The 22,784-nt window shown below is 33.3% G+C and overlaps 1 protein-coding gene across 1 annotated transcript in view; it reads left to right on the top strand.

The window, feature by feature from the left end:
- LOC128999368 (general transcriptional corepressor trfA) overlaps window positions 1-22,784 on the top strand; it is a 180,179-nt gene that overhangs the window by 107,500 nt on the left and 49,895 nt on the right. The window contains exons 3-7 of the mRNA XM_054425838.1: window positions 15,285-15,349; window positions 19,153-19,233; window positions 19,867-19,994; window positions 21,057-21,592; window positions 22,423-22,540. Of these exons, the coding sequence (XP_054281813.1) occupies window positions 15,294-15,349; window positions 19,153-19,233; window positions 19,867-19,994; window positions 21,057-21,592; window positions 22,423-22,540 (919 nt within the window). The 5' untranslated portion in view covers window positions 15,285-15,293. The remainder of the gene's footprint in view (window positions 1-15,284; window positions 15,350-19,152; window positions 19,234-19,866; window positions 19,995-21,056; window positions 21,593-22,422; window positions 22,541-22,784) is intronic.

Raw genomic sequence — 22,784 nt, 5'->3', positions numbered from 1 at the left:
ACACACGTTATTGTTATTAAAAATCAACAATATTCCAGTGGTAAAAAGCACATAAAAATACTTCCGCCAGCCACCTAATTCGCAATGTTGAAAATCTCCCGAATGAAACTTTTCATGCGATATCTTACACAAAAAAGACATTTCATTCCACTATTCATGTTCACTCCCGTGACGTAACAAAACGTATCCTTACTCACCTGCCTTGTCTTGTGGCCAAGTGAACGGTTCTACAGGAAATAAAGATTGATTTAAACAGGGATGGACGGTGAGACCGAGTAGAAACTGATTGAGAAGGGCAGGAAAGGTTCCGAATCCTCAATAATTATTTGGCCAGAAGACCGCAAACAGAGATTGGATTAGCTCGCCGGAGGGTCAAACCTAATGCAATAAGGAGCTTCCCTGAGCTCAGGTGTCCTTATAGTTTTACTATTGAACTTAGAAAAGAAAAGAACTTTTATATTCTAAAAAAAAAATTAAATTCAGATTTGGTCTTATTACAAATGTTAATTATACCCATAGGTTATCGTGTTGATAAGTTTCTCATGAGTAAATACAAAAAAATCTTTGTTTTATTTTCTTTAAATTTTCATTGTACCCAGCAATATCGTGGACTATATTTGTGTGAATAGTCCTGGTCAAATTTTGATGTAACATACTCGTATCTGTAGGCAGGATTAATTTGAATATATTAAATGTGATTTAACATGAACCAACTCAACGTGAAAATGCATAAGACAACTATATGCACTTTTGTTTAAGCCAGTATGTTTATGACAGTATGTCAGTATGCATATTCTGTCAAAATGATTAAATATCTCTAATCGTTAAAAATCTAAAGTATTGTTAGTTTTTCTAATAAACTAATGTGAGTACTTACTTTTATCTGTTTTGTGCTCCATATTTGTTCTTTAAACAATAAATTGTATAATTTGTAGTTGACCGTAAGCTGAAGGGAATGCCTGATGTCAACCAAACATATTTAGTCCTCCCACCACTTTTGGCCTGCCTCTTTCCACACAGATTTCATAGTTGAACTCTTATAGAATCTATAGGTTTGAATACACTAACCTTAACTTTCGGTCTTCAAATCTGTTAGCATCCTGAATTAGGATTGAGCCAAATTATATTCCTCTATTAATTTATTTGCAAACATATTCACTTTACAAAAATGTTTAGTTTATCTCAAGTTTATTCGTTACTGCCCACGATAAAAGGCTTCAAGATACCAAAGATAAAATACAATTTAACCCAAAATTGGTCCATCAGTCTAATTCTATTTTAATTCTACAAATAGTTTGCCAAGTGTCAACAGTTGCCGCAGAGCTAGACGGATTGCGACAGTGTATTAGACGCCACAACAATTAATCACAACCTGAAGCCTGGCTTAAGTTACTATCAACCTACATCTGATACACCTAGCAATTATCTCAGAGGATCACATCCTTGAGATTGGATAACCTTACAATATCGAACACCGATCTGTTTCATGCTTTAAATGGAAATACATCTCCACTATAGCGAGTTTTAGTGGATGTATTGTTTTATCACTTATGTAAGCCGATAAATTATCATACATTGACGTGTAAAAGTTATAATGTAGTCTTTTTTGCAAAAAAATGAGAATATATAATTAAGTGTAGTGAGATAGGATGCAAATTGTTGTTTAGTACAATAAGATTTTAGGAACATTTTAGAACTAAACTGAAAAAAATACAGTATGTAAATTATTAACCGCTATAAGCAACAATGCTATTTTTTTGTGAATTGTTCATTTTGGTTCTTTTAGCGAATTTCCCATATAGGGAATAAGCTATTACCGTAGTACTCATGGTAAGACCTGGACGCGGGACCGAATTTTTTTTTCGTTTTGAGGTCCCTAGAGGCCAAAAACACCATCCGTTCAAATTCATATATATATATATTTATATATATATGTGTCCGTCAGCGCGATAACTCGAGCAAAAATGATCCGATTTTGATGAAATTTGGTACAAACGTGTAAACGTACTTTTATTCGAACGAGTTCGCGATCCAGCATGATTGGACCATGGGAACGGGGGTTTACGGGGGGTTTTATGGGGTAAAAATAGGTTTTTCCCATTTTTGACCCAAAAAACATAAAATTTAGCAATTTCTTTCCAAACCATTTTGTAGAGCTTAAAAAAACAAATAATTTAGTATATTGAAGCGTTATTATGCGCCTAATGGTTACGGAGAATATTCCAAAAAATTGTAAATTTAAAATTCCCATGTTATTCTTATGGAGAATAAGTAAACTGTTGTTGTAGTTTGCTTGTTTGTGAACATATTTTGATCAAATTTGGAAAATGTTTTTATTTCTTGCTAACTATTCACATTTTACAAAAAAAAAACAGTTTTACCCTCCCTGATGCAGCAAACCTAAGTACTTGTTAAACTAATTCTATTTAAATCAAGAATAAATGTTATATTTTTAAGTAGACATTTCAGTGTAAATCCAATCAGTCAAATGGAAATTCGCTTAGTCTGCAGGTTTGCTGCGGCGGGGGTATTTTTAATGTGTTACGACCCACACGCACGATAACATACAAGGTAGGGGGAGGTAGGCGATGTAACATACATAAAATGAAATATTGAAGAAAACTTTAAGATGCTAAATGAGCAAGATAATTTGGATATCACTGGTCTTCAATGTACGTGTTGCCAAAAATTACGGAGACCTTATCAAACCTTATCAAGGGTATTTTTTTCGCTTCGATTGGGTTTGAAAGTGACTGTCTACTATTTAAAAATATTTTACAAATATTTACTATGAAGTAAAATTTAAAAGTACAATTAATCGTAAAATACAGAGTAGTGTTGGAAGACATATTTTAATATATCCGTATCCTATAATATAGAATAAACGTATACTGTAACCAAATAAACACTGTACAATATTCATCGTATGAGTTATTTTTTACATTTTTTATAAATATAGGTAGGTTTAAGTTTACCCCAAATGTTACTCTACTTTTATAACTGACATATTACTTAGTATTATTCATTTCATGTAACATTTTATATTAAAACGTACCTACTCCATAACATTATTGAAGTTTCTACTGAACGAGCAAATAAAGTGGAGGATTTGTAACCGCACAGCAACAAACTCCAATATTACCCGACAAGACACTGTATGTTAGACACGTATACCATTACAACTGATCAACTCTCCTCCGTATTCTAACCAAATACCGCCCTTTATAACAGTATTTGGTCCAATTTCAGCTCTATAGTTTTAATGAATATCAAACTGTCATTATCAGGCAACCTTTATTCCTTCGTCATAAAAATCAACATAAAATAGTCATAACACAAGATTTACACAAATCAATGACATTCAACATACAAATGGTCGTTAGAGGCCATATCTCATGACTATTTTATGTTGATATTGAAGAAGCTATAGTGAATGTCTGAAGATGTCAGTGTGTAGACAGAAAGCGTCGCAACTTTGCAGCGAATATGGACGGTAGTAGGTAAAATTTAACATTCTTTAATATTTTGCGTTCCAGTAGTAGGAAATAGACTCTATTGTTTTATATTCAAGTTAAACTAATTGATAACTTACAAAAAACTAAGCCTACAAATTCTTTTCTCAAAACCACCGTGAATTCAAACAGTGGAGGTAGGCTTATTATCCAATGTTACTGTATAATCACACATACCTGTACACACATGCCTGTAATGTGTGTCTACGTTTATAAAGTTTGTAGGGGCTGATTTTCATTAAGTATTTTCCTATTTTAGGATTAATTTTAAATGTTGCGCTTTACAATAAGGTTGAGAGGACAGGCTAAGTTAAAAATAATATAGTTTCATTAGGTTGCAAAATGCTATTAAGTTTTTAAATAACATGCAATAAATATCGTACCGGTACTAGAAGGGAGTATGCGTTATTTCGGACCATTGTTGAGTATGTGTGAGTAGACAGATGGGGTTATGTTATTTGGTGAGTTTTGTATACAAGAAACCAATACCATTTTTCATCATTTCAATTTAGTCAACCTACTTTTCTGCTGTATATACAGGGTGGAAAAAACGTCCCGGGATGGTTAAATATTTCAAAAAGTGATAAAGATATACATTCAAAACCTGGTACACAGCTCTTTGACATTAAAATTTGTTAAACACATTATTTGTGATGCGCTACCTCCTTAGGTGGACGGACCGCTAAGAGTCAGAAGAAAATCTTAAACGTAAGCATAGGTTAATGTAGACATCAATTTAAAGGCCTTTACTAGTTGATTACAATGCTGTGAATTTAAACTCAAACTGTCTACCAAGTCAAAAATGGCAGCCGTTTAAATATTTGTTGAATCTGCCATTTTAAATTTTGAGCGGCTGCCATTTTTACTCAGTAGTTCTTTTGAGCTAAACTTTGCGGCATTGTATTCTACTAACAAAGACCTTTAATTCGATGTGCATATCGACCTATGCATACGTTTATGATTTTCAACCGTATTGCAAATGCAATACATCTTTGATAGCTGTAATATCTAACTCGGTTGTCCGATTGAGTTCGTGTTTGCGGAATTGTATTTTACTTACAAATACCTTTAATTTGATGTGCATATGAACCTACTAAGATTTTCTTCTGACTCCTAGCGGGCTACCACCCTGAGAAGGTTGCGCATAACTGAATGGTTAAAATAATTGTAATGCCCAGAAACTGTATACCAAGTTATGCAATTTAATTTTTATAACTTTTTTAAGTATTTAACCGTCCCGGGACTTTTTCCACCCTGTATAGACAATAACAATCTAATAAATTGTATAGGCTAATAATGATTGTCACTAAAATTCAATTACTTGTAATACTATAAAGCAATTTTATATTAGCAATACCGGTATCAATTAGTCATATTTCACAGGTTTGCATTCATTAATGCACATCATCACTTGACAACAGTAATGATGGTCATTATCGTGATCCATGTGACGTCAGTAGGGGTTATGTCGGATGTCATTAATGTAATGAGGCTTGTAGATATAGATCACTAAACCACGGACATGCCATTGGGCTTAAGCTACCTACATTGTTATACTCTAAGGGGGATTAATACATTGGTTTGTACTTGTGGAATATTTAAAGTTGGTTTTGTGGTTTTGATTAAGACTGTGCTTACAGAGTATTTTACTACCACACTCTTGCAGCATTCGATTAAACAGAGTTTTTCGGTTCCCGATAGGCGAGAATACAATCAATTTTCATAGAGGCCTATATAAGTTTACACACGTCTAAAAATCTGGACCATTCGTGCTGTAAATTTTAGTCATACCAATTCCTAACAAGTAACTCAATTATGTGTTAAAAGTTTTGTTATGGTTAATTTATGTTTTTAAGATAATTTTATTTGCAGTCATTATCCATCACGATGGTAAAAAAAACAAAGTTTTCGTGGCCTTCCAGGATCTGGAATCTGGCCCCGTCCTCCGGTTAAAATAGTACCTATAGCATAGCAAGATTAGTGCACATAGGCCTACCCAGCCAAAGATGGTAAACCACAAATGATACCACACATATAACTCTGCAAGTAGTAAAAATCATCTGAGTAAAAGTATTTATTTTCTAGGTATTTTTTTATTACTGTACATTATTCATCTATGGTTTCAATTTCTGTAGCTTATTAAAGTAAGAGTGAAGTTGAAAGCTGCAATTTGATGTGTTTTAGACTTTGGAATGAACATGATTGATATCTTCAGTTAGCTGCTATGCAGACAATACTTGTGAATAAAATAAGTAAATACAGTAGAAGCAAACGATAGAGCCACCATATTGTAAACACGTGTTCTTTGAGTTCTCAATGTCGTTTGTTTATACTTTATTATACTTTTATTCTAGGTCTTTGAATTGTTCGACTACCATACAGTTATATGTGACATTTCATTGGAGATTTTCCATCTTTTGGTGGGTCTATGTACCAATATTTGTATGATATGGGTAATTTATCGCCTAAGGACGTGATCAAATCCCAGATACCAAAACGTCACGAAAACTTTGTTTTTATTGTCCTAATGGGAAATAATTTTTTTAAATTAGGTAAGCAATTTAAATTTTGTCTGCTTACTGTGAATAGAAATGTACAGACACAAACCAAGTAAAAGTTACTCTTATTCTGAACACAAAAAATATAGGTAATCAGCTTATCGCAGGGATTTGAATCTCTGAGTTAATTCGTTTTAATTTTACAAAACTGGATACCTGAACAGCTATGGGTAACGTTTTTATTCGTTTCCACTTTCACCCTTTCATTAATACTATTTACAAGTGCTGCTTTATACCACCTGTTACTAAGTGTAATGACAAAGCACTCGACTATGCTGACAGCTTTGCTACAATGCAATATGCAGATTGTCTGGGGATGACTACTGCAGGATAAACAGATGGTTCGGGTTATTAATGGCCATTACAACAGCTGACGCGAACATCAGCTGTTTGGAAATGCGATTTACATTCTTGTTTTTATCTGACTTTCATTTCATTTTATTGTTTTTAACTAGATACTAAATTTTTATTGTCGCGGTTTGGTTTACTATAAGAAGAGCACTATTATGATTTCCTCTTAAATGGATTTCTAACTTAATTAAGTCTTTGTATACAACTTTGCAAAGGTGTTGAAATCACTCAAGTAACTGATAAAAGTAGCGTCAAAGTATGATTTGATTTATTTGTATTAGTATTTCATACATTTAAAAAAGCTTCAGCGTCTTGATGATACAAGTGTTTTGAAATATATGTATTATTACATTAGTTATTTACCACACATCATCACAAACATATTTCCATTTTTACGAACTGATTTTTATCCTAATGTATTGATTGGTATGTATTGGTATTGGACGAATGTATTGGTGGATGATTTTTGCACAAATTATAGATTACAAAAATCACAGTAGTGTGCCATATTTTTACGCTATAGCAATCTAATATTATGTTCCTTATTTTATCTATATTCACGATTTAGTATTCAAATTATATACTAATGATACATATTACTGTTTAGAACTTTTTTAAATCGTAAACTATGTTATACATTGGGATAGAATGATTACACCATTTTTATAAACACATTTTTGATAAAAGAAAATTAGCAAGCGGCATTAACATCTTTCAGGTTTATATACTGAAGTAGGGCTTATTGTTTATACTATATACAAGTCTTATTGCTAAAGAATTTACTGAAGTTGTTTTCCCAATCACATATTATTATATGTAATGAGGTACCATAATTAATTATTAATCCAAATAGATTATAACATGTTATGCAGAAAAAATAAGAATTAATACATCTTTTCTGGAAATAATATTTCAACCACAAAAAATGTTTTATTAAAGTATGTGTTTTCCAACATCAGCGTTTCAGGCTGCTATTAATAACCCGTGGACCATCTGTTAACAACAGTCTTCGCAGCCATCATAATCTGCATATTACAGTGCTACCGGTGGCTGATAAGCATGAATAAGTACCCTTGGCATTGTCTGTGTGGTGGAAAACTCAAAATGTAATTTATACTTTGTGTATACGTTAAAGTAGCTTAACATTTTTACATTACGAGCATTTGTGTAAAAGACTATCAGTATCGTTTATTGTGGATTATTTATATTTTTCCGAAGATTAACAAGTTAATATCTAAGTGCTTTACTGCTATGGCACGGCTGGGAATCGTGAAATAACCAGTTTTATTCTGAAAAGAGTCACCTTTTTCGTTTAAAATTAGGCCAAATCGTTCTTGATCATGGTTCCAATTAAATAAACGGATGGTCTTGGTTAGTTATAAAACTACCTAGGGTATCTAAACTTCATTCTACAAAAATTACTCTTGTTCGGATTGAAAAACACCTAGTTGCTTCCCCATCTTAGTTGGTAATACCGTATAGTAATAATACAACTCAACACTTACCATCTTTTTTGTATATTTACCGTCTTGTGAGTAACAGTATAAGCGTAAATATACTGTATGTTTTAAGTGTTATAAGACGTTTCTTTTATTTACTCTCCGTAATAATACAGTAAAATTTTTATATGTCCTCAATCTGGATGTTCTGCACTTACTTTAATTGCACACGAATCACTCGGTTATTTTCATGTAAAACTGATGCATAAGTGAAGCGCTCTCTAAACTCTTACACATGCAACACTCACCTCCTGTCTGAGGGCCGCTGATCACGTTAAGATAATGAGGAACGTGTCTTTCCACCCTCTTAGAGCGTGGACGAGTGAAGGGCTGCTAGCCTTTTAGGAAGGGACGTCCTCAGGGCGTAGTTGAGTCTCGCAATGAGATATGAATACCTGAAAAACATTAATTTTAGTCAGTAGAAAGCTGTTAAAGTAATGATGATGTATTTGTTACTCTTGTGTTTAGACTTAATGCAATTCCTCTTGTCACGGTAGTAAATTTCGAAACTAGTTTATATTTTTATTTAACTGATAGAGCTGACGTTGGCTTATAGTCTTCCTTTTATTTTGAGGAAGATTTTACAGTGCGCCCTCTGGTTATAATACTAGAGTGCAGCAACAATTAATGCATAATGCCCACATATTGCGGATGATCTGCATGCTACCTACGTTACTGTTTTCGGATTGTAAACTAATGATTCCCCTACAACTTCAAATTGATAATATGTATTCACCTGAAGCAATTATCTTTTGCGTAATTTTAGATGGGTTATATTTTAAACGCAATAGCATATTTCAACAATTAATCTCTGAAAAATATTTGTCAATGATTATTCTTGTATAAACTCCGGCCAATCAAGAGATGACGTCATCAGTGGCCTTGCTCTGTTAATTATCAGTTAATCACTCGCCGTCATTGTTCATGAGTCACAGTGAAGAGTCAACAGCCGTTTCTATATTTACATTGCAATTATGACAAAGCTGTTGATATTATTTGCAACTCTATTCGTTGCTATGATGAACTAATGGTTGATTTTGTCTCCGGGAGTTTAAAAAAAGTGCATGAAATGCGCAGCAATATTGCGAAGCTGAAAAATACTACATTGTTTGTGCAATGCACTGAGAGCTCCGCATTGACACTGACCAAACTTGAGCACCAATATTCAAACCCTGGCTTAAGCAGTATAAAGACCGTAGTCAAATACTAAACATTTGTTGTGTGTCTGGTCGCCAGTGGAAGGCAGTTTGTTTACTTCCCATGTTTACTTTGGGTGGAGTTCTGGCCCAAACGGTACACGTTCTCATTCAAAACAAACCTCTGTTGAGGCCTTCTCATCTGAACTTTGATGTAAATCGTACACCATTCTTCTTTGAACCTTGATTTCCATGTCTAAAGATCTTACAAATAATTTTATCAGACGTTATTTCCTAAAGGAATAGATTTAATCAAATTACATTTTTGCCTTAAACTGTTGCGTGAAATTGAATTACACAACTCGTAGATCAAAGATATTTTTCTAGACTTTTATCCTGACAACATTATTATATATATCCATTGGGGCCAAGGTACCTTCTCAAGGAATTTTAGTGCTGGGATTCTCCAATTCGGAGAGCTTTCTCACCTCAGAACTATTCTTTCCCCATCTTTAAATAAGGCTTAATGTGGAGTAATAACCACCGGATCATGGTATTCTTACTTTACTTACCTATCTAAGACGAGGGGACCCGTGCGCATTTTAATAGGGCTCAAAACTCGTTTCCAATGCACACCAAATACTGCAATATTTCAAAGATTGTGCTTTCTTAAGACAGTTAGTAAGTGAATAGAACTACTTATTTACTTATTTAGGATAAACTATATTTGCTTGTTGCAGACTTATACCTAATAGATTGATGGACTACCTGGGTAGCTCTGTGGTTATGGTGCTCGCCTGAGAAAAGTGTGTAGCTTTTAGATGGTTTGAAACTTGACCTAGCAGTCCTTGTTTATTGGGCTTTTAATAAATGGGTACTGACTAACGAAACAGCATATCTTAGTCAGTAACAGAGCTATAAAAGGCATCGAACTCCATCCTACAAATAGTTTTTTACTTAAATTTGGGTTAAAATACGCACAAAGGTGATACGCATGTAGATAGATAGGTTAGATAGATAGGTAGATTGTAGAAAAGGTTGTAGAAATGTGAGAAACCTCTAAAACACACCAGAACATTAATTATTGCATTATATGTGGACGACTTTTTTCAGTACTATTGATCTTAAATTAAAATGTAAAAATGTCGATTTTGTTGATAAAGTATATTCAGTAAATAAAACAGAATCACTCATGTTCAAAGTAACACTTCTCTTGTAATGTGAAACAATCGTACTCCAATAAACTCCAATGCTGCCAGACAAGAGACAGTATGTTAGACACGTCTGCCATTTCATCTCATCAACCCTCCTCAGTATTCCAACCAAATACGATATTGTATATCGTATTCTATATAACGATATTGGCCCAATATCTTCTGTATTAACATCAACATTACACCACATACATGGATGCCTCAGTTATAATATATAAACATAAAGAAAATCTGTGATATTCTAGTTCATTTAAATATTATGTTAATTCAATTCTAAATGCGTGTATTGTTTTTGTATTCAAAGGCTACTGCATTCATTGGGTTTAAATTATACAGAAAGGCAAATAATTATACCGGTCAATACATATCTATAATCATATTCTGAAAAATTCCACCGGGTTCCTTCTTTCACCATAAAGATTCGAAGGGATTGTGGAAGTAAAAACAATTTATTAACCAGCATCCATAACCTAAAAAACGTTCTTACCTGGTTTGTTTGAGGAAATTATTGATCCATTGATACATGTTTAAAAAAAAAGAAAAAAGAAAAAAGAAAAGAAAGAAAGAAAAGAAAGATGTTAATTACAGTATGAAACCCGTTTTTCCAAACCACGTTTGTGACTCTTTTCAACAGGTCTTCTAAACATGTCTACAAAAAAAATTTTTAGGGTTTTATTGAACGGGAGAAACGAAGAAGAAATATTTTAAGCCTTAAAACGATTACTGGATTGGCCAGACCTCTGCGTCTTGGAAAATTAAGTTATCTAAGTGTTAATCAGTTGAGACTGCGATGGTTTATTTCTTCGCAATCGTTTATTTCTTACGATAACGTTAAAATACAATATTTTATTCGATTTATTCCGGTTTGGTTTCAAAAATATTTGCAATAAGACCCTATAATCCGTAGATCAAATTTGTTAATTAATAAGACAATCCTCATCCAATTATCTACTACATGTTATTTTGTATGTTCATTACAAAATTCGTTTAATACCGTCAATAGACAATCCGTCATCCATTTATCTTGAATGAACGCCACAAAAACTGATCAATACGTCAATGGACAATCTCTCATACATTTATTCATGTAGCATATCAAACTGTTCAATACATCAATAGACAATCCATCATCTATTGATCTACAATTTATATCACAAAATACGTTAAATATGCCAATAAACGATTTTTAATCTTTTTTACAATTTTCGTCAGGAAAACCTTCCAATACCAGAAAAGACAGTACATTATACATGTTTTGTACGAATAACTTGCACAGCGTTAAAATAAAATCCGCCATACGCATGGTTTACATTGTTTATCTAAAAAGCTACCCAATGAGTGAAATAAATCCGTTATAAAATCTTTTTACAATATTTACTTGACAATCTTTCAAAACGTTGAAAACATGCCATCATTCAATTTACAACATTATTCTGGCAAACTGACCAACACGTTAACAAAAGCCGTCCGTTAAACTTGTATCTACAGCGAGTGTCTTCGAAACTGTCCCATCACGCTACAATCCATCCATCATCCATTTATCAACAATGTTCATCTGGAAAAACTGTCGAATACGTTACTGAATAATCTGACATTCATTAATCTTCAATGTTCGTCTGGATGTGCCAAAGAGTTTCTAAACACATTTTTGGATAAATAATTCCCCTTGAATACGTATTTTCAATTTTAAGGTTGACACGCATGTGTATGTAACTTAACATAAATCATATTATTAAATCAATTTTTTTATCATAGCGTCAAGTTATTTATTCTAGGATTTATTTTTAACGTAGCTTAAAAATCGTTTAAATATATCGTAATTTTCTGTGGCCTACTAGGAATAGAATAATGAGGCTTATTAATACATCGATTTATCATTTCAAGTGCTATAAGCCTTTGTCGGGCAATATAACAGTTTATATACTCTTATAAGCTTAAACCACAATAAATACTATACTCATTTTCTTGTTTTGAAGCGATTTCGAAATCTTAGTTTCTATCCGTTTTTGTCAAAGAAAGATAGCTTTAGGCTCTTCTCAAAGAATATTCCACATCAAAAGGTCTGAGCGAGATGGAGAAATATTACGTCTGGAATGCGTTGTATCGTAATATAAATACATATCTCTATCTTCCATAAAATAGGTTAAATACAACATTTAGAATCATGTAAGTAGCAAAATGATGCAAAACTACCTATTATTTGTTAACGGTCCAATGAATTCAGTTGGCGTTTTTGTAAAACCCCATTATAGTTAAAACTTATATTTTTTATGACTTTGTGATCATGAATGATCCAGAAATTCAGATTCTACCAGAGAGGGAAATAATTATTTGTTTGGGAATTGATACAGCGATCTGAAATAATCCCTGACAATTACTACCACTAGGCCTACTTATCGTGCCCTCCCTCCTAATACCACTTCGCTGATTTTAACGCTTCAGCTACAGGGAAAATTAACTCAGAGTGTTATATTATACCGAGCTTAGTTAAATACAAGTTTGATGCTTGCTATTTTTAGGCTAAGTAGTGTTTCCAAACGGCAATTAACATGTATCAATGGATCAATAGATTTCCTAGAAATTTAATATTTTAAATTGTACAACAATATTTATTGAAATGTATGAATATTCTCTGCATAATAGCAAATATATAATAGTACTACTGTAATTTTTATCAACATTTACTACCATGAAATATTCGGTTCCACATGTTGAAGCATTCACTTTTGATAATGCTAGTAAACTTCACTACCTAATGAACACAACTGTCGTGATTTACTCTTTGGACACAATGCCACAGCAAAAGCAATTGCTTTATTTTTTTAAATCATTTAAATTTCAAAACTGGTTAGATATAAGAAACAAAAGGTATAAAAATACGTCCTCTACGTGGATAAAACTAAATTTATTATTGTATTTCTTTGGATATAATATCCCAATAGATATTATTCATTAGGATGCCAAGTCTGTAAGGAGTATGTTTAATCTATACTACAACCATGTACTACACGTACTCCAAATATGTGCTACGAAGCTATCCACCTCTTCCAATTCCATAAATGAAAGTTTTATTTTATTCCCAGATAGACGTTTGCGAAGGGATGGGGTAGGGTCAGTAATCCTTATATTCCCGGCCAGCGCCGACATATTAGGGATTTTACTCTCCACTGCACCGCATAATAATGTGGCAATCCCCAGTTCATAATACCCGACCCGGTGTTTGTTTGTAAATCGCTATATTACGAAGCAGACATTTTGTCCATTTTGTTTCTCAATAGAGATTAAAAAACACATTTTTGCATTTATTTGATCGCATTTATCACTATAACTTAGTTTACAGTAGTAGATTGTGAATTGGCAATGTAGATTTTAAGTTTGAGTTTGGTTTTGAAATCGCTAGAAAATCACATCAAATTAGCAAATAGATATTTTTTAAATGATATTAAAAATAAATACAATTTTGTTATCTTAATACTCATCGCACAATCTTTTCATACTAGATCAGTATAAATTTAACTTTACTGTGATTTAGTGTTGAAACATTTTTTGTGTAGTCTATGTGATTTTAGTCAAATTTAATAATAATACATGATTTATAATGATGGTAATTGAATATAAAAGTACTTTCGTACTATTTTAACCTATATTACAATTAGTCATGAAGTAAGGTGTAGGTACAAACATTTCAGTGAATTTACTTAGGAAAGAAGCTATTACGTAGGTGGCACGGTAAGACGTAGAACAGGGCAGATTTATTTATTTGATGTCCCCAGAATTGAACATCTCTATTCGTTCAATTTTTTTATATATTTGTGTATGTCCGTTAACACGATAACTCGAGTTATTATGGACCGATATCATTGAAATTTGGCATGAACTTTTGGGGCCATCTCCTAACACTTGAATGAGTTCGCGAACCAACAGGAGGTCTTGGGAACGGGGTGTTGTATTAGTTTTGACATTTTTTAAATGTTTTTCTTTCTCAATTTTTTACTTTGAAACATGAAAATGCCCAAATTGCATTTCAGGCATCGTGTAATGCTTAAAACAAATACTGTTGTACACTTGGATTGTTGTATGACTAAGGTTACTAAGAAAATTCCTAAACATTGTTGTGTTTTAAAATCGAAACATTAGTTCTTCTTTTAACTTATGTTTAAAATAGTATAATTTGAACATTCATTGGCTTTAAAAGCATAGTGATAAAGTTACTTGTGGATTTAAATCTCTATTATATTATTTTACCTAAACTCTCTCACCACTAGATTACTTTAGGATTTGTAAATTTAACTTTATCTAAACTGTTTAAAAAATAAAATAATTAAACAACGTCAAAAAGACATTATATTTTGGTGAAAATAATTATATATTTATATTAAAATCTACAGGATAATAATTTTAGAAATTATTTTTCTTCTATCTTAAAAAAAAAAAAAACGTTTCATTACTTGATATTACATTCGCCAATTAAAGGCAAGAACGAGAGGATCACTCAAGAATAGTTCTTTGTTAGTTTCTTGAGTTGAAGGGTTGGCGTCAGCGCTTTGTCAAGTAAAGGGTGCAAGGGGGGCAGGGGGTCAAGGGGGAGGGGGGAGTTTTGGGTAACCAGGTTTAGGGTAAGCCTGTTAAACATTATACAATGTGTCACAATCTTCGAGCGTCTGGTGTGAGTAGATGTTTTAACTTTTACCCTTCCGTTTCACAAAATATTTACTTTTAAAAATAAAACTCAGTTAGGCGCATTTTTAAAATTCATTAAAGTTGGTTCAGGTCAGGTTAAGTTTTGCATTTTCATCATTTCCCATCAATAAAAAAATATTTCGTACTTAAATACACGCTTAGGAAACCAAAACATTATAGGTCTTATAACTAAATGCTGAGCGTAAACTACCTTATTAAATATTTACATTATATGAAGTTAGAAGCAGTTAACCGATTTTGTAAATTTTTGTACTAATGGTATTTCTTTCGTAAATGTTTATATGTTTTTAAAATTTATCTTTTTTTGTTCCAGGAACTCGGAATGCGTCTGAAGGTGGAAAGTCCAATGGTTCTTCACGTTAACAGGCTTCACAACATGTAAGTCAAACACTCAACCATTGCTACGTTTAGCAATAATTACAGACTTGGATTAGTTGGATTACTGCAGTTTTAAAGTCTACATCTAAAAGAGAATCTATATCTAGTTTTTACCAAGTGAGAATATAGTTGAATGATACTGTGTAACAAACGTTTGCTACTATCTAAGTAACAATGAAGCACACACACATAATCTCGTTGAGTTTTAACCATAAAATTCTGAAAACTATAGGGAATCCATTTTTTTTAAACGTCCTAATGGTGTTATTGGTATTCAAACAAGGGTTCTTTCCCTAAACATTATTGGTAATACCCGAATCCCTGTAAAATGCCGTTACAATAGGTATTGCGCTTGAAAACTGGTTGTTCCACTGAATTAAGGTATTACTAGGGACATTGATCGACCCTTCTATTAATAAAGTGTGCTATTATGATAGTTCTATTAGGTGGGTTGGTCGAGATATTTAGTTCACGTCCCTGAGCTGGCTATTAAGATTTACCAGTTCATATCACTATTGTAGTTGCACAGTTCTTGCTTTGCTTGAATTGCACGCGGAGCTTTAAGATTCACGTGAAAGGGTTAATTTTAGAAAAAAAATACCACAACCTCTTTTTTATCAACATAGCTCGACTTCAAAATCTTGCAATGTTATTATCATTAGTATGAAATAATCGATAAATTCCAAACTTACGATTGCTTAAGGCTTACAAATACCTACTGTATTCTTTTTCTTGGAAAGCAATGTATCATATTGTTGGATGAGAATGGTGCAGCAATATTTTCATATGAGACTGTGCATTGTGACATAATGTCCGCAGTGGACAAATGACCCAGCTGATATGCTGTTATAAATCATATCTGTCAGCTTCCCCCTCCCACACTCGAAACTACTAGTGTGTCTTTTACCTTGGATAAATAGGTACGAGTAATATGTGTTGCTTTCCTTTATGACTTTAAACTTTAACCGCCTAAACGTCATGATTTTTTCACTAACCAATACCTTTTTATTTGACAGTGACTTACTTCATCTATAGTAGTGAGCAGAGAGTGAGACATTAATTTTAATGTCTCTGCTTGGTAGCATGTATGGCAAATTCTATGAAAACTTAATTGATTGAAGAGCAGATATGGGAACTAGATATGTTTGCTGTGTTAGTAGCTCAGTTGGTAGCGTGACGGACGTGGGGTGCACACATGGCGACGATGTCGTGGGTTAGGACCCTGATACCTGCTACTTTATTTTACCAGTACAGTTGAACTCTTAGGTAAAAGATCAACCCTTAATTTGCTGTATTTGTTCCACACAGGCCTGAGGACTATGTGGACGGGCAAATACAAGGTACAAGGCCACCAAACCTTTTTAACATTCAAAAATTAAAAATCTAAATTCCTAATAATAATAATAGACCTGGCCCAGTGGACAAATAGTCGACTTAAAATATTTAATGTACATGACTTCTCTATTTTCACCCCACGTTGTAAGTAAAACACGTGATTGGAATTTCTTCCATTTGTTTTGATTTTCTGTTTATATTTTGTTGTTATTTCGTCACCAGCATGGCAACCATTAGGCCCATTTTAAAGTTTTTCTAATTTTGAATTCATTTTGTGTGCTTATATGTTTGCCTATTTTAATTTGTAAAGGAATTCTGCACATCTGCAGGAAAATATCTTTCTAACAGTATGCGTAGATTTTCACTGTGATGCGTACGATCTGAGAAAAAAGATTTTCAAGAAAAAAGCTAGCCTATTATTATATAGGATTATAATATTAGAAAAACAATGAAAAATGCAATCAACAATAACAATATTAAAAACAATAACAACTATAAACTTATGAAATTCATTAGCCACATTAGTTAGTTCTTATAATGTATCTTTAAAGGACTTTCATCAACCCCCTTCTTTTATATTATAGTAGCCTATTTTCTTTCTTTTTAAATCCATATTTTTACTATTTTTCCTTTTAAATCTAATTGTTAATTCATCAACTGTTTTGGAAGGGCAATACAATTTTACAATGCTATTTTCAAAGCATTTTGCGTCCACCATAACAATCGTTCTTGCCTTTTCATGTAACATCGATTTTCAATATTTTGTCCCTTTCGCGAACCATTTAGGTTTTGCTGGTTACAATAAAATCACTCAACATCTGCTATTGAAAAGTTTCATCACAAATCGTTATTCCCTATTTGAAAATCACTTTTTGTTCAGGGTTTTTTAAAATCTTTGTAGACTGGGGGTTAACGTAATTGAAATTTTGTAACCCTAGGTCAATTTTAATAGATACAATTTTTATATACATTAATCTTATAATGGGTTTTTATTCCCTCAGTATAATGTTGTCAGTTTAATCAAGCTACTGATGCCTAATTCACAAATGTGGTAGAAGAGTCCTAACTATTATTGGAAATTCGGTTTTATGAGTGGTGATACAAAATGGAATGTTGGTAAAATCTCCTATTGTCAAAGCCTATATTTAGTCAAGCCTATTTAAACGCTTGCCTTAGACATTATTTTAAATTATAAAATTTATAATAATAGATTAACTAGGTTCTGCTATGAGGAATTTGCTTTTGAGAGGGGCGTTAAATAGCATTCTTACTACTAAAGGAGTATTTCAATATTCCAAAGCTATTATAAAGATTTATGCAACGTTTCTAAAACACATAAGCAAATGCCAGAGTTTGTATAACTATCCACAGAATAAGTCACAAAAATCACTGATCACATTTTCGTTCCATAATATTTCAAACAAATTTTAGAACTATACTGTAGACAAAAGTATTGAATTTCATAAGTTATCTTGGGGACTTAGGAGACTGCGACAAACTTTGAAACTCAATACTTTACCCGTTATCTCTACTAGGACTTGATTACAAACTTAAATTACTTTTAGTGTAAAGTATGCAGCTCTCGAGAATTTATGCTCATGTAGAATATAAAAAGAATAAATAAATATTAGTTAAAATAGCGTTCGTGTTATTGATCCGTGAATATTGATTTACATTTTTATTGTGCTTCTTGACTAACTTCTACTGTGACGACTGTTTTGTAATTCAACCTATTTGTATTGTAATTAATTATTAGCTTATTAACTTCATGATACAATGTTGTAAAGAGGTTTGCCTGATTTATACAAAACGAATATTAAAGCCATCTTATCGTCTAACTCCGTCAACTTTTACATGACAAATCTATGAAAGAAAAGATAATTCCAAGGTCTTTAATTTAATGAAAATGGCCACGTGTTCATACTGGTTTTTTGAACACCCTATACAGACAGATTCTTTTTCTAAACTTATCCATGGATATTGGGTAATTCATATTGGGTCTGAAATTGGAAAATGATTTTTTTGTTAAACAATCCAATTTATCGCGTTATTTATATTGTATGCTAGTTAAATGGTTAAACCTAACTTGTAAAAATTATTATGTTTAACTAAACATCTTTGTAATTGTGTATAATGTAGCTAAGTGGTTAAACTATAACCCAATGCTCAGAAAGTCAGTTCGATCTATAGAATATCCCTTTCATTTTTGACAGTAAAAAATCGGACCATCAGTTAAAAATGGTTCTGGCTAAAGAAACAACCGTTCTTAGTAGGTAAACAGCAAAACAATTCTTTCAGCTCATTTAAACTCATTCTCTATAATCAGTGCAAAAGAACCACTTTTGTTTCCTGTAGAAAAATAATATTATTTATTTATTTATAATTAATTAATTACTAACTTTAATAATGAAAGTACTTTCTTGTTTATTATGATTTTTTTTATTAATAACAATTAATTTGTGTTCCAGCCATGACAACGGGTTTGACAGGGAGTTCAACAGAACTGCTGATCCCGTGTCAAAACTCTCCACAAATCAACTGATTCACAGGTATAATTAAGAATTGTTGATTGTAGATATTTTAATTGTTATTTAAAAGTTAGGTAAGGAATATTTTGTACGTCTCATCATCATTTTGATAGACCTCATGGGCACTAGGTTCATGAAAGAAATAATAGCATATCGAATCCATGCTTTTATGGAATATCGTTAAAATGAGCCTTATGGACATGACGTAACACTACTATAGATAAATGTAATAAACCATTATAATCTCCTCAGTAAAATGATACCGATTTTCACGGGATCTTTTGTATTTCATTGCTAAGTAGTTGTGAAACATGAGGTCAATTTATGAATTCAATACCAGTACAAAATAAACTCAAACTAACTTGAAGCACGGATTGCTGTCCAGTTTCAACTAACCTCACAAGTGGATTTTTCATACCGTAAATGATGCAGTTTGTAAGCGTTAAAAATCAAGCTAAAAAAACGGAGTCTCCAATCGGGTCTGATGATTGCCGTTACACCAAACAGGAGGGAAATAAATAAATCATATAACTAGGAAGAGAAGCTAATCATTTCACCTGTAAGTGTTTAAGTTTTTGTCATTGTAATGTAGCTGACAGTTCTTAGAGTTTATTCTTTATAATTGTATTACATTTCTCTGTTTGACGACACAAGCAGCGCAGGATGGGTGAACGAGTACCACACCACAAACGCAGACAGCAACGACAACTACAACATACAACAGACGCAGTTGAGGTTCGGCAAACAGCGGTCGCCGGCACCCAGTCTAGCTGACGACGAGGGTAAGTGATTAGAAATGAAAAACTGTAATAGACACGGTCAAAACTTTAGGCTTGTAATAACATTACATTCATCGGTCAAATAAAAATTTTAGGTTGGGTTGTCACTTTAGGCATAGTGCCATTTCGTGGTTGTCGTTACTTAATCATGTGTTGGATAAAGAACCATTTATTTCATTGAGATATTACTGACCTTTGAAATTGAATTTATGTGTTGGAAAAATTAATTTATTGATCGGAAAGTGCTTCAAGCTGCAAGACTTCTAGGGAACTCTGCTGTCTAGAAATCAATAACGGTATAGACAATTACACGGTCAAAAAGAAATAAATCGTTTACAGGCATTCGAGACACCTGACCTTACCAAAAGTAGGGAACCAAACATAAACGATCTTGTGTACTTCATGTTTGTCCCTCTAAAATGGTCACAGCTTACGCATGAACGGACAGCAAAGATCAAGGAATCGAGCAAGAAGTCTTTTGTATTTGGTAAAGTAAAAGAACAAACAATACTGGTAAACATTTATTTACAGCAGTCATGTTTTTATAAGTATTACGCTCTATCGACTCACTGATAATTCTATAATCAGATTCCACAATCAAATGTTCAATATGTCACGCACTGATAACGACGCATGATTAATCATGACTAATCGTATCCCGGCAAAACTACACGTCCGTATTCAGTATTGTTATTATTTGGGCACATTTATGTAATGTGTTCATGTCCGTGTCTTCGCCTGTTACAACTTTAAGTACTTGGTGCCCTGCGGCATTCTGTCTAAGATCTCTTCAGACAGGTTGCTGTCGCTTGCAATTGTTCCAAGTATTCTCTTACCTCAGTTGGAACTAAGTACTTTAGTCATAAAGTATATGGTCTGCAGCCCCACTAGCGCAACCTAGGTGCTTCTTCAGGTAACCATTACGCATGATCATTCCTTTCATCTGCCAGAGTAACCTCCTGCTTTCTCACAGAGTCGGAAAGAAAACGCTATATGAATATGTTAGCATTAACTATTATAGTGACCCACAAACTTCATCAATGAATAAAGCGTTTTTTTTTTCAGACGATCAGCACAGTAGTGGGTCCAGTTCTTCGGACGTCTCCCCAGACCTAGAGGACTACCGGAGTCTCAGCCAGAGCAGCGATACAGAAAGTGACGTTCCTCGGCCTCCCAGTGGCAATCCGAGGAGCATCGTCAACCCGAACTATCCGGGGTTTGACCACTTCGCGTCCCAACTACTCACTCCAGGCTCAGAAAGCGAGGAGGACATCAGCCTCAACAACAACAATAACAACAACAACATCAACGAGGACGACACCTTCGAGAAGACCTTCTACGACAAACCCAAGTTCAACACTGAGGAACTGTGTGACTGTGACGTTACTAAACAGCTGAACTCGCTGAACATCAAGGAGGTGGAGAAGAACATTCAGCTGGACATGGAGCTGAGGATGGACGAGGTTAAATATGCAGAAAACAAGATGGCGGACGCGTTCTTGTCCGGGGTAAAAGAAGAGATAAGGAAACACGAGGATAATCGAGTGGAGAGGAAGATGGAGCCGAGGAAAATTGATAAAATGGAGGAGAGCTTGAAGAAGGTAAGTTATTGTAAAAGATTAGTCATATATTTTTTGTTATAACCGATAACTGTGATAAATCCATTCATGAGTTGTTATCTATTTATCTATTTGTGACAAATCCATCTATTGCTAAGATAGGTAGTTTAATACAAAATAAATTTGATTGTTTGCTGACATGTTATATTTGAATATATTTTGCTCCAAATCTAGAATAGTTGTAGTTTATGATGTACTTCATCAAAATACGCCATTTTATAATTAATTATGGACAAGATCGAGTAGCATTTCCCCTCGGTATGTAACCTTCAAAAATAATTTCCTATAAACCTCCCACTATACAATCCAATTGCCTATCAATTATTCAATCAAAAGTAAGGATTTTTGCTTCAAATCTCGTGGAGATAGTAAAATCCAGTTGGTAATTTCAGTTTTTCACGGCCACCTGAGCGTTTTTTGATGAGGAGTTGATATAATCTGAATGAGCTATTTTTAGAACTAAGCGATCAGACAACTTAGATTAATAGTGTTAAATTAAAATTATGTCCAACCGAGGCCAACCTAACTAAAATCTTGGGGTTGTTACACTATTTTCCTTCATTTGAGGACTCATTTCAACCTTCTGACTGGCTTCTTACAAAAGCTTCGGCCAACATTCACGATTTTTCGCGGTATTAACTTCACTTTGAGCTTTTCCTAGCTACATTAAAATTAGTAGAGTATTTTTTGTAATGTAGGAGGGATTCCAACCATAAACACCTTTGCTGTATGAAACACTTGGTGCCGTTTTTTAGTGTCCATGAGTTTTTTGTTGTTGTTACATTGTTTAATATTATGATTTATTCACTCAGGTAAAGACTGTAAGCCAGGCTGCCAACATCACAACATACACACCTCCAACAAACCTGGCGCTGAGGTCGTCGGCTCAGAGGCGTTCTAGGGACAAGAAAAAAACGTCACCTGACATTGGTAAGTGCAGTATCGCAATCGCACAAACAATCACTCAGTTATAAAGAATTATATTGATAAAGACTGAAGACTGTTGTCGTCTTTCTTTATGTGAGCGCTAAAACTGTTTTATATTACTCAATCTGATATTTTAACGACAACTTGGTTAGCATTGTAAGTGATGACAAACAAGTATAATAAAATACATCTTCTTTATCTTTACTGAACTTTGTAATAACATGGAATAAATAAACACCATAGGATA

The sequence above is a fragment of the Macrosteles quadrilineatus genome, unplaced genomic scaffold (genome assembly GCF_028750875.1).
Source record: "Macrosteles quadrilineatus isolate MER2022 unplaced genomic scaffold, UCM_ALF_1.0 Scaffold_8__2_contigs__length_117827958, whole genome shotgun sequence".
In the NCBI taxonomy this organism is placed as follows: Eukaryota; Metazoa; Arthropoda; class Insecta; order Hemiptera; family Cicadellidae; genus Macrosteles; species Macrosteles quadrilineatus.
Note: the sequence above shows the minus strand (reverse complement) of the source record. Positions and strands in the feature narration are given on the sequence as shown.